Source organism: Garra rufa, chromosome 25 (genome assembly GCF_049309525.1).
Source record: "Garra rufa chromosome 25, GarRuf1.0, whole genome shotgun sequence".
Lineage (NCBI taxonomy): Eukaryota > Metazoa > Chordata > Actinopteri > Cypriniformes > Cyprinidae > Garra > Garra rufa.
In genome coordinates, this window is record NC_133385.1 from 15720928 (window position 1) to 15733061 (window position 12134).

General features: G+C 36.0%; 1 protein-coding gene across 1 annotated transcript in view; it reads right to left on the bottom strand.

The window, feature by feature from the left end:
* Positions 1-1001: 1001 nt before the first annotated feature.
* uba2 (ubiquitin-like modifier activating enzyme 2) overlaps positions 1002-12134 on the bottom strand; it is an 11923-nt gene continuing 790 nt past the window's right edge. The window contains exons 2-17 of the mRNA XM_073831386.1: positions 10808-10891; positions 10660-10730; positions 10439-10503; positions 8593-8693; positions 8356-8477; positions 5441-5508; positions 5150-5271; positions 4956-5055; positions 4713-4861; positions 4368-4461; positions 3693-3805; positions 2443-2598; positions 2224-2320; positions 2022-2127; positions 1803-1942; positions 1002-1707 (exon numbers count right to left, since the gene is read on the bottom strand). Of these exons, the coding sequence (XP_073687487.1) occupies positions 1511-1707; positions 1803-1942; positions 2022-2127; positions 2224-2320; positions 2443-2598; positions 3693-3805; positions 4368-4461; positions 4713-4861; positions 4956-5055; positions 5150-5271; positions 5441-5508; positions 8356-8477; positions 8593-8693; positions 10439-10503; positions 10660-10730; positions 10808-10891 (1785 nt within the window). The 3' untranslated portion in view covers positions 1002-1510. The remainder of the gene's footprint in view (positions 1708-1802; positions 1943-2021; positions 2128-2223; positions 2321-2442; positions 2599-3692; positions 3806-4367; positions 4462-4712; positions 4862-4955; positions 5056-5149; positions 5272-5440; positions 5509-8355; positions 8478-8592; positions 8694-10438; positions 10504-10659; positions 10731-10807; positions 10892-12134) is intronic.

A 12134-nucleotide genomic window follows, 5' to 3' on the forward strand; every position in this document is an offset into this window, starting at 1 on the left:
TTTAGCGTTTTGGTCGTTTGAAGACGAAAATTCCTCTGTATGGACACACGATGGTATTAATTCCTTGTCTGTAAAATATTTTTCTGCAAACGTAATATTTGCTCATATCACCCAGGAAAAAGTATCTTGAGATAGATATATATATATATATATATATATATATATATATATATATATATATATACATATATATATATATATATATAAGGACGTCTTGTATAATAATATAGTTGACAATTGCCCGCAAAATTTGCCAGTAAGGACAATAATTTTGACAACTAGAGCAAGGGTTAACGGGTCATGTAGCATCTTAGATGAACCCTACTGACGACAAATACCACGTGAACGGTGGACTCTGACATCTACGTGAGTAATAAGTGAAAACAGAATGTTCTTACGTCAATCATTCTAATGTAAACAACATGCAATTAGGACGTTGTATTCTTTTAAGACCATGCTTTAATAGTAAATAAAGGTTAAATGTGACCCTGGACCACAAAACCAGTCATAAGGGTAAATTTTGAAATTGAGATTAATACATCATCTGAAAGCAAATAAAAAGATTTCCATTGATGTTTGGTTTGTTAGGATAGGACACTATTAGGCTGAGATACAACAATTTGAAAATCTGGAATCTGAGGGTGCAAAAAAAAACCTGAATGTTAAGAAATTAGTCTTTAAAGTTGTCCAAATGAGGTGTTCAGCAATGCATATTACTAATTATTTCTGGTAGGACATTTACAAAATGTATTCATTGAACATTGATTTATTTAATATGCTTTGAATGACTTTTGGCATAAAAGCAATAGATAATTTAACCCATACAATGTATTTTCTGGCCATTGCTACAAATATACCCATGCTACTCAAGACTGGTTTTGTGGTCCAGGGTCACAAATGAGATGATGCCCTTGTAGTTAATTCAGCTGCTCAGTTTGGTCAGTAAATAAGGCATTTATACCCCTTAAAAAAACAAAATGTAACAATGAAACACAATGGTGTAAATAGTTTGAGTGTATTTTCTTAAAAAAGGAAGTCACAATATGTTTCATTGTGGTTCTAAACCAATGCAACAAGATATACAAGCCATCATACAGTAATACAGTGTTACTGTAAAATGATTTGGTGATCAGAAACATTACTGAGGTTGGCAACGAAAACTTGTAATAAATATGGAATATGGTTTTCAAGATGAAAAAAATGCATTGAAATACCGTTGAGCGACTTTTGTCAGCCTTTCTAAACCACTGCAAAATACGAGGACACGCATTGTAAAAAATACAAAGTTGAAAAGCATTTTATCCATCTGAGGAAAACCTAACTGAGCGTAGTTCATTATTCAGCCGTTTTCTGTTCCCGAAAAACAAAGGACAGAAGGAAAAAGACGACATCCATTGAGCTTGAACCATATTGTACAGATATATTTACAAGTTTGGTAAGAGAAACCGTACAAAAAGATAAACTGGAGGAAAATCCTCTATTGTGGGCAGGTGAAATCTCGTCACTGATGCTAGTCTAGAGCGATGATGTCTTCATCATCATCTGCAGGCTGCTGTTCAAGGCATTTACGCTTAGTTGCAGCATCATCCGTTTCAACATCATGATGCTTCCTCTTGCGGTTACTAGGCTCCGGAGAAGCTTCCATGGTGCTCGAGGACGGTTCTTCGTCTGAGTCTACGATAAGGACGTCATCGTCCTCGGCAGCTGCTGCAAAAATTAAACAATGCAAAAAGAGATGTTTAGCAGAATGCCCACAAGGTGAACCAGACGGATGTTTTGCAGGCAATCCATGTTGTTCTCACCTTTGGATGAGGTAGACGGCTGAGCAGAATCTTTGTTACCGTTGGCAATGTTTTTCCCTTCTTCTGGAGCACTTGGTGCAGGTGCTTTATCCGGGGCGTCTCCCACTACTTCAAACTCGACATCTTTTTCCAATTCCTCACTGAAACGAATGCAACATGCATTTTAATCTTCAAGAAACCTAACGTATCATCCTCAGAGCTAAACAAAGCCACACTGACCTGTGAATTACATTGACCAGAAGAGTGTAATCCTGTAGGAAGTCGTCTGCTTGAAGACGGCTCCCATTCCGAATCCCAAAGTCAGACAAAAACTTGTTATTGTTTGCTGTAGAGAAACAGAGAGACCAAAAGATTCAAACAAAACTCAGATTATGTTACAGAAGTAAAAGATGCCCTCTGGAGGCCAACTTCAAATTCACACCTTCAGTCTCTCCTTCCTCTGAGGAGATGAGGATTGTTCCTTTTCCATCCTCAATTTGCACATCTGGTGCCACCATGCCAAACTTCTCCTTCAGTATCTAAAAAAAAAAAAAAAAAAAAAAAAAAAAAACATTAAGGAAAAGATAACTTTCTAATTCAGACTTGAATGTCTTGGGAGATTACACAAAAATCAAGGCTTCTGAATGGAAAAAATTGGTACCCTGTCCTGAAGAGCTTGCACAATGGTCTTGTGCACATTAAGTTTAACTGTGACCTCAGGTTTGCTGGCACACACGTAACAGTTGGAATTGGGAGGGTCCAGCGCACATGGTACGAGAAGCTTTTTCCTGGGGTTTGGCTGTTTATTCAGGAAGATCTAAAAAATAAAAATAAAAAGCAACATAAGGATCCATCTAAATACACAAAGCAAATGTACACAACAGGAAGTAAGTGTGCAAGACTGTCCCAGGCCCTGAAGTGGTATTCAAAGCTATTTTGGAGACTTTTTGTCTAGTCTTTTTATTTATACAGTTCCAGTATAAATTAAATATTAATCATTTTATTTTACATTTAATGACATTTAGTTCATTTCCAGAATACAGATTTCCAGATAATTTACTCAGCCCCATGTCATTCAGGATGTTTATGTCTCTTTAGTCGAAAAGACATTAAGGTTTTTGAGGAAAACATTCCTGGATTTTTCTCCATATAGCGGACTTCAATGGAAATCAATGGGTTGAAGGTCCAAATTGCAGTGTCAATGCAGCTTCAAAGGGCTCTACACAATCCCAGCTGAGGAATAAGGGTCTCGAAATGATTAGCTATTTTCTTAAAAAAATAAATAAATAAAAAAAGTACAATTTAAGTGGAAGTTCTGACCCGCCGTTTACAAAGAGAACGTGCAAAGATAGTCAAACGCCCTTTACAAAAAAAGGTAGAACAACGATGCAGGACAATTGTTTGGAGAAAATGAGTTTTTCCACTCTATCCTACTTTTTTGAAATGGAGAACACAGATGCAGAAGACAAGACAAGCATTTGTGGTTAAAAGTATATAAGAGCCCTTTAAAGCGGCATTGAAAATACTAACCTTTTCATTTGGTAGTAAAACAAAGTGTTGCACATTTTATTGGTGCAAAGAGTATGAAAAGTAATGAAAAGTTCTATGCACACTTGTGGTCTTCATTCTCACTTTAACACCAGTAAAGGAAAAACGTCATGAAATCAGACAAGTGGCCAAGTGCAAAAACCGCAAGTGTGAAAATTTGGATGAGCCCTATAACTCCCACCCATACCACTTCACAACAAGTTCAAAAACAGGATAGTGTCAAAAAAAAAGGTCTGCACAAAAGAAACTACTGCTGAGGTGCGATTACCTTAAACCATGTGAGAAAACGAATACAAAGATGTATCAGATTAAGACAGGATGTGATGCAATTTGGGTGTCAAAGGAGCAACACAGCAAGTTTACCGTGCGACACTGGTCGAAGTCTGAGTTGAGAATCTTCAGCGCTTCCAGAACAATGAGACCAGCGATGACGGCATTAGTGGTGGCTATTGCTGGAATGATGTTCCCAGCCATGGCTAGATGAGAAGGCAAAACAGCCACATTAAATTCAGAACCAACTTTTTTATTAAAACATGTTATTATAAAGTTAGTTCACCGAAAAATGAAAATTGTGTCATTAACTATTCAAACCACACAGGCATTGTGGTACTCTCGTGAACGCATGTCAGACTAACACGTGAGAAAAGAAATTGTTTAATAAAGTTGTAAATTGTTTTCTTTGCACACAAAAAGTATTCTTGTAGCTTTATAAAATTACTGTTAAACTACTGATGTCACATGGACTATTTTAACAATGTCCTTACTACCTTTCTGGGCCTTGATATTTGCATTGCTGTCTATGCAGGGTCAGCAAGCTCTTGGATTTAATCAAACATATCTTAATTTGTGTTTCAAAGCTGAATGAAGGTCTTTAGAGTTTTTAACAAAATGAGTGTAATTAACGACACAATTTTCATTTCTGGGTGATCTAACACTTTAAAAGCAGAAATATTGGTTTTACACACCAACTAAAAAGATCATTTTGAATAATTTAAGTTAAGGTGATTACAGTGGCAATACAGCCATCCAAACACTTACATTTGACATCAAAGCGACTTTTCATGTTCATGCTGAAGACGTTCATGCGCAGGTTTGCAGCTGCTGTTACGAAGTCCATGGCTGGAGGATCATCCTGAAAACAGCAGCACAAATAAAGTGAGTTCACACTGAACATACTTTTTTTAGGATTCTTTGATGAACAAAGTTCAAAAGAACAGTATTTGAAAAAGAAATCATTTGTTACATTAAAAATGTCACTTATTAATGTGTCCTTGCTAAAGAAATATCAATTAAAAATAATTTTAGTATTACTAGTTCCACAATAAATGAAATAAATTAAAGGCATATTGTGTATATCTGACATTGCATGTCTTATGTTCTCACCTTGTCCCAGACCAGCTCCGCACCGTCACCCTTCTCCGTCAGCTGAGATCGGAGTGTTTCTACACTGCGGTGGAAGAGCTGAGCGTAACCCTGAACATTCAACACCTGTTGGTCCTTCAGACCTGTGCCACAGGCCTCCTCCTGAGATTCTTTTACAAACACAGCCTCATTAGGATCTTTTAAGCAGTTTCTTCTCATTATCAAAGCTGGTCATGTACAGGTAATTCCCACACAAATACACACCAAGCTGCTTGATTTCAGTCCAGTCTAGAGGTAATGGGGCTTTTCTCTTCTTCCACAATTTATCCATGGTCAACAGATACATGATGTCATCTTTAAAAAGCTGAAAGGAAGCACAAGATCACATTTAGAATTTAGATTTCTAAAAGTACAGACTGCGTAATAAAGTCACGTCAAATTTGGAACAGAACTTGCACCTTGTTGAAGAGTTTGACAGGATCGTAGCCTGTGGACCGAGCCCACTCTTTAGTAGACACTCGCTTGATGTCTCCATCCTGGTCGGAGGCTGTAGCACGGGCTGCTGCATCTGCAAGGTTCCCTGTGGTCAAGCAACATCGCAGAAACATCTTTTAATCAAATGCTCCCAATTCAAACTATATACACTTGACAGAACCACACATTTTTTCGTCCAAACATTTAAGCACCCTAACAAAGAATGTCCACCACTGAAGTAGTAATTAAGTTGTTGTAGATGTGCAACTACTCACAAGCAGCCTCAGGGTCAGCGGTGTCTGGCGATACTTCCTGATCTGCATCTTCCTCGCCAAAAAGCTGACTATGGAGGCAATTTAAGATGATGTGCAAGTGGAGGACAAGAAATAAATTAGTTCGCAAAACACCATTTTACTTGATAAACCATCATTAAATACACAAAGAAAATCAAAGGTCTTTACTAGAACCCATCAAATGCTTTAAATTAAAGGGTTCGTTCACCTAAAAATTCTGTCATTAATTACATGTCCTCATGGCGGTCCAAACCTGTAAAACCTCTGTTCATGTTCGAAACACAAATTTAAATATTTTTGATGAAATCCAAAGCTTTCTGACCCTGCATAGACAATGCAACTACCGTTTTCAAGGCCCCAAAAGGTAGTAAGGACATTGTTAAAATAGTCCATGTGACCTCAGGTCTTACAGCTTTGGAACAACATGGGAGTGAATAATTAATCACAATTTTCAAAGAAATTATGACAGGAATATTTTACTATTGTATAGCAGAAAGTACTTCTCAAAGTAAAACTAAGACTATTACATTAATACAGTTTATTACAACATTATCTTTTATAGAATACCACACAATATTTCATCCATGTTTTAATTTAAATTTTAAATCTCTCTGTTTGCCAAAAGAAAAAGAAAATTAAATGTAAAAAAAAAAAAGTTTACTTAGTATTATGAATTCCTTTGATATTCACTATTTTTGATCAAATTTGTATATAAAAAAAAAAAATACAAAAAGGAATCTAGGAAAATTAAAATACACAACAGAACTTCTGGAAAAAATTAAATTCACAGCACCCTATTATTGTTAAACTTAAGAAATTGTTCAATTATTAAATATTAAAATTGTATTAACTGATTAGACATCTTTTTTGAACGTTAAACCTTAAAGCCATAAACAGAATTCTTAAAAATTAAAGCAGAAAACAACATTTATAGAATAAATAAAAACAGAGTTTGGGGAAAAGTCAAATTGATTTCATAGGAAACTAGTTTTGTAATATCAACAGTTGTCACTGTGATGAAACTAGTGCTGCTACGGTGGCAGATTTCTACCACTGTGGTGGCAAACGATCGACCACTAGTGGTTTTGATGTGTTTTTTGAGGGAAAGTCTCTGTCAAAGTCAGCTGTGGATTTTCCCTTACATACAGTAATATTTGTGCAAAGTGAATTGAAATTTAAACAATACAACATCCTTGAATATGGAAAACAAATGACAATTTCAGATCCAAGTAGGGATGCTCATATTGACCGTTTAACCGTTAACCGTCAGTAAGAATTTTAACCGATTATTACTATCAGTTAAACGGTTAAAAATGCATTTTTTTTTTTTTTTTACGTTTGCTGCATGGTGAAAGAAAAAATAATGTTTACTCACGGGCGCATGTGGACACGTGCGGCTGTTCAGACATATTTAGCTGAGTAAGCACCTGCTTTACCTTCTCTTAGTTTGTGTAACTGATGTAGTAGCCTGTATGCAACACGATGGCAATGGCGATATTGGGTTATCAGAGAGTGAATCCATGAATAAATGTATTCAAATTCTGAATTAATTATAGTCTAAAAAGTGCGCGCTCCCCTTACAATCACTGGAAAGCTGTCACTCATACATTACTGTTGTTAATCGCAATCTCACAAAGTTAATAAAAAGTAATAAAATAACCTTTACACTGTACAATGAATCTCTTATTTACATCATGTCTACACTTATGCCGCGTTCCAGGCAACCCGTTACCCGTGTTTTTCCAACCTTCTACCCGTGAAAGTGCACCCGAATGGCAGTCAAACCCGTGACTTTCCACTCGTGATCTCGTACTACATCGATATACTCCCAGTTACGAGTTATGACGTGACATAACCCGCGAAACAACAATGTCAGCACCTACGGGTGCGGTGTTTATGCAAGTGGTACACAGTGAAAAAATAGACTTTAGGACAATATAACTTTGCAAACAAATGAATAATAATGTAATATTAATACATGCGCTCAGGCATTTTGGGGTGACTTGCCTGGAACGCTACAATGTCGTGAGTCGTGATTTGAAGTCGTGATTTACGAGCTTAAAAACCTGCCTGGGCTGGAACGCAGCTTTAATTTGTTTTAATGAGAGAGTTCGTGGAGGTATAGAATTCAGCAGAACTGAAACCGGCACTTTGAGTGGTGAGTGGATCGTAACATAGCCGCCTCTGATTGGCCACTGCGATAATGTAATCTTCAGAAATGTCTGTGATTGGCTATTGAACACTGTGAAAACACGTTTCTCCACATATGTGGATTAGTGGATGAAAAGACCCGAACCGCAAATTGAAAGGATTTTTGTGAAGTGTTTTTGTCATGGATCTAAGAGTTAACAGACAGCGTCCCAGTCTATCCGTGTAGCATGTCCACATGTTAAAAACTGAGGTATAGGCTGCACTGCTATATGTTTTTATGTCCGACGAGAAGAACAAGACCGGTACCTTTCTTCAAAGCACATAGAAGGATTCAGTGTGTTTTAGTTTTGTCATCTTAATTAGGTAGTTATTTAATTTATACATATTTCGTGTAGGCCTATTTATATTATTCTTTTTTTTTTTCATTCTAATTTTCTCTGTTCTCAGAAGCGCTACTGATGCATGATAATTTGAGTATATGAATGCAGTTTTTGTTGTTGCTCTGTATGCTGCTGTTTGCACGTTAAAATAAAACATTTGCTTGTATTTTTATGTATCATCACAGATACTCGTGCATTCTATTTTTATTTTAAACGAATTCATTATTCTAATTTTATCAGTTAACGGTTAATGATCGGATAACGAGCAGCGGTTGTCGGTCAGGACAATTAACCGAAATGAGCATCCCTAGATCCAAGCCAAGTTTAATTACATTTCAACGAGACATATTAGTGTGAAGAACTTACTTGAAGAGATATTTGGCCCATACGATGCAGTGAATGGGTTCTGAGGGCGTGTTACGAATGGTGCAACCTGGGAAGGTTTTCTGTGTAGGTTTAGGCTGGCACTCGTAGCATTCCGTCTGACCCTGGAGTTTGGAAAAACATTGGAAATATGAATGCCAAGAGCACGACACTGAGATGAATACAGCGACATGCACCAAAAAAAACAAAGAAGTTGTTGATTGAATAAAATAACCCTGCCTTCTTGATAACAGTGACTTGTCCCAGATAGCCAGCCGTGCCGCTCTCAATGAGAGGAATGTCAGCAGCCAAACACATCCTGTTGACATGATTCCTGGCAGCTGCAAGGACAACAGAAAAGATATTTTAGAAACATAGCGTTCCTTAAAAGGAACCCCAGGTTTAAGACTTAAATAGCTTAATATAACAAACTATGTGTTTTTACTAAAATATATAGTAGAAACCTCATAAATGATTTGTTATTCTATAAAAACCACTTTGTTTTATACATATTTTGAACTATGTGGGGCACCATTCTTTCGATGATGTAAAATGGTTGCGCTCTGTGAGGTACTGGCGCTACCTGTTGCTATTTTTACCGCAACACAACTCCTGGTACTCGTGTAATTACTAATACGATGCCACATTGTTGTGTCTTTTGGTTGTAGTTTTCAGTCGAAGTGCAACAAGAGAAGTGATGCAAGTCTTCACTGCTTTCCTTGCAATAAGAAGAGGAGAAAAGAATGAGTAGATACATATGGACGAATAAAACTTCCTAAAGACCTGCATCTTTGATCTCTCCACTTCAGCCCTGATTCCTTTAAGGCTTTTAGTAGACCACAGCTACTGAAAGAGCTTACAAACGGCAGAGATGAGAAACGCTAGATGCCATCCTGGCAGGATGTAAACATGCCAATGCTTGTCATGATGCCACAGCCACTGAAGGAGTTTCTCAGTGCACATTTCACTCAATATCCAGGGGCTTGTGGGGAAAAACTGATGCTACAGCATTTGGTTTAAGCCTATGTTTATATCCATTGCCACCTGTAAGCTCTTTCAGTAGCTGTGGTCATCATGTCAGTATTTTATGATAAAAATAGCAAAAGGTAGCACCAGTAGCTCATTGAGTACAACTATTATACATCATTAAAACAATGGTGCCCCCCACAGTCCAAAATATGTATAAAACTATGTGGAATCCAGTGTTGTTTTTGACAACCATCTTAGATTTAGTCTTAGTCTTTTGGACTAAAATGCTTATTAGTTTTAGTCACATTTTAGTCACTTCTATATGTGATAGTTTTAGTCCAATTTTAGTCGACGAAAAGTCATAAAGGTTTTAGTCTAGTTTTAGTCAAAAAAGGCGGAAAAGTAGTCTTTTAACAAAGTATTGTAGGTCAGTAAGTATTTTGCTGTTGGGTAGTGTCACTTATAAGTTGTGAAAATAGCAGATCTATAGTTCAACACAATGTGAGCTTCCGGATCGACTATTTTCACCAATAATTACAATAATGAAGGAATGGTTTTAGACATAAGACATATATTTGAAATAATGTGCAAACTGCCGCCATCATGGTTAATCGTCTGTCTGTCTGAGTGACAACAATGTGACATGTTGAGCATGTTGTGCGCTGCACACCAGGTGGTGGGCGTAACCAAACAAGGATAGAATGCTAAAACGGCTTGCCATAGCCTACTAGTATGGCAAAGAGTATTTAATGCTAAAACGGCTTGCCATAGCAGCAGATACTTCTTAGGTTTTAATTGGCATGCACAATAAGCAGAAATGTCGTGCATTTTAAACGTCTGACGGACCACCCACTAACATTTTCGTCTATCCTCGTCTCGCCAACAAAAACTCACACACGTCTCGTCATGTTTTAGTCATCAACGAGCCATTTTTATCTCGTCATCATCTCGTTATCGTCATGAAGAAAAGTTGCGTCAACGAAATGATTGTCATCGTCGACGAAAACAACACTGGTGGAATCTTTAAATAATGTAAATATTTTAAGGGGTTTCTACTACATTTTTATTAAGCCACACAAGACTTCACTTTTACCAAAGTCTGCTGAATAACTCATACCTCTGTTGTCCAAAGCATTCATGACAAGCTGGAAATTTCGGAAGAATTCCACATTGTAATCTGGGCTGCAAAGCGCAAAGAAAAAAAACATTGGACATCAAACTTTTTGACCTTAGACGTAGCGCTTTATATTGCATCCATAGATGAATACATGTTTGAAAAACACTATCAAATGTTCATACAACAAGTCTTTATCTTGGTAGCAATGTAACTGCACTCACTTCATGATGCTGTCATGGTAGGCAGTGATGTTTGCAGATGGGCAAAAACGAAGCACGCTCTCCTTGGCAACCTGAAACACGATAATAAGTTAACGTCTGATACAAATTTATAAATCAAGTCTAAGTTTAAGGCAGTTTTACCATTTACCTGAGCTTTAGACTTTCCAACATGTTTCTTCTGGAACAGGAACTGTCTGTTAAGGTTGCTGACATCAATGGTGTCCAGGTCAATCTGCAAATGAAAATAATAATAAAAACACTTTGAGGACAATCAAAAAACTAAATGTGACTGTAATCATTAAATAAAAGTGCAAAACCATGATATCACAATGCATTTTAAATGTACCCTAAAAGTCCCCAGGTTGTGTGCCATTGTACTGCTCCATTATTAAAATGACTTGAATTTTATAAATAATGCTTTTCATTTTATTTGCATATTTAATATTGTTCTCAGGTGTGTTATTACTTAGATGATTTTTATTTTCAACATGCATTTTAAAGCCATTATAAGATATTAAGACATTATATGATGTGCGCCATAGTAACACTTAATTATATTAATAAAAACACTGATTATCACATTATCAAAAACATCTTTTCATGTCATAAATGCTTCATTATCACTTAAGTGTGTGATTTTATCACTTCATGCTTGTTACATTTTTCAGATTACAATCGTACCTCAACCATGTTACAATGATTGTGTGCAGATCATTGAAAACTGTAAACTACCAGTCAGAAGTTTTTGAAAAGTAGGATTTGTACTGTCTCTTCTGCTCACCAGGTCTGCATTTATTTGATTAATATTTTTACCATTTAAAATTTGAATGCATTTTAAAATGTAATTCATTCCTGTGATTTCAAAGCTGAATTTTATAGCATCATTACTCAAGCCACATGATCCTTCAGAAATCATTCTAATATTCTGATTTGCTGCTCAAAAAACAGCAATAAATTATTATTATTATTATTATCATGTTGAAACAAGTAATTTCTTTTGAGTTTTTTTTTTGATGAATAGAAAGTTCAGAAGAACAGCATTTATCTGAAATAGAAAAACATTTTGTAACATTATAAATGTCTATCATCATTTGATCAATGATGATAGACGTTAATAGAATAATCATTCTATAATAAAAAAAAAGAATAATAATACTAACTCCAAGCGTATGTTACAAAAGCTTTTTATTTCAGATAAATGCTCATCTTTGGATCTTTCTATTCATCAAAGAATCCTGAAAAAAATGTACTCAACTGTTTTAAATATTGATAATAGTAATAAATGTTTCTTAAACAGCAAATCAGCATATTAGAATGATTTCTGAAGAACAGTTGTGTGACACTGACGACTGGAGTAATGATGCTGAAAATGTAACTTGGATCACAGGAATAAATTATAATTCTAAAATAGATTCAAATAGAAAACAGTAATTTTTTTGTTGAAATATTTCAAAATTTGACTGATTTTGCTGTAC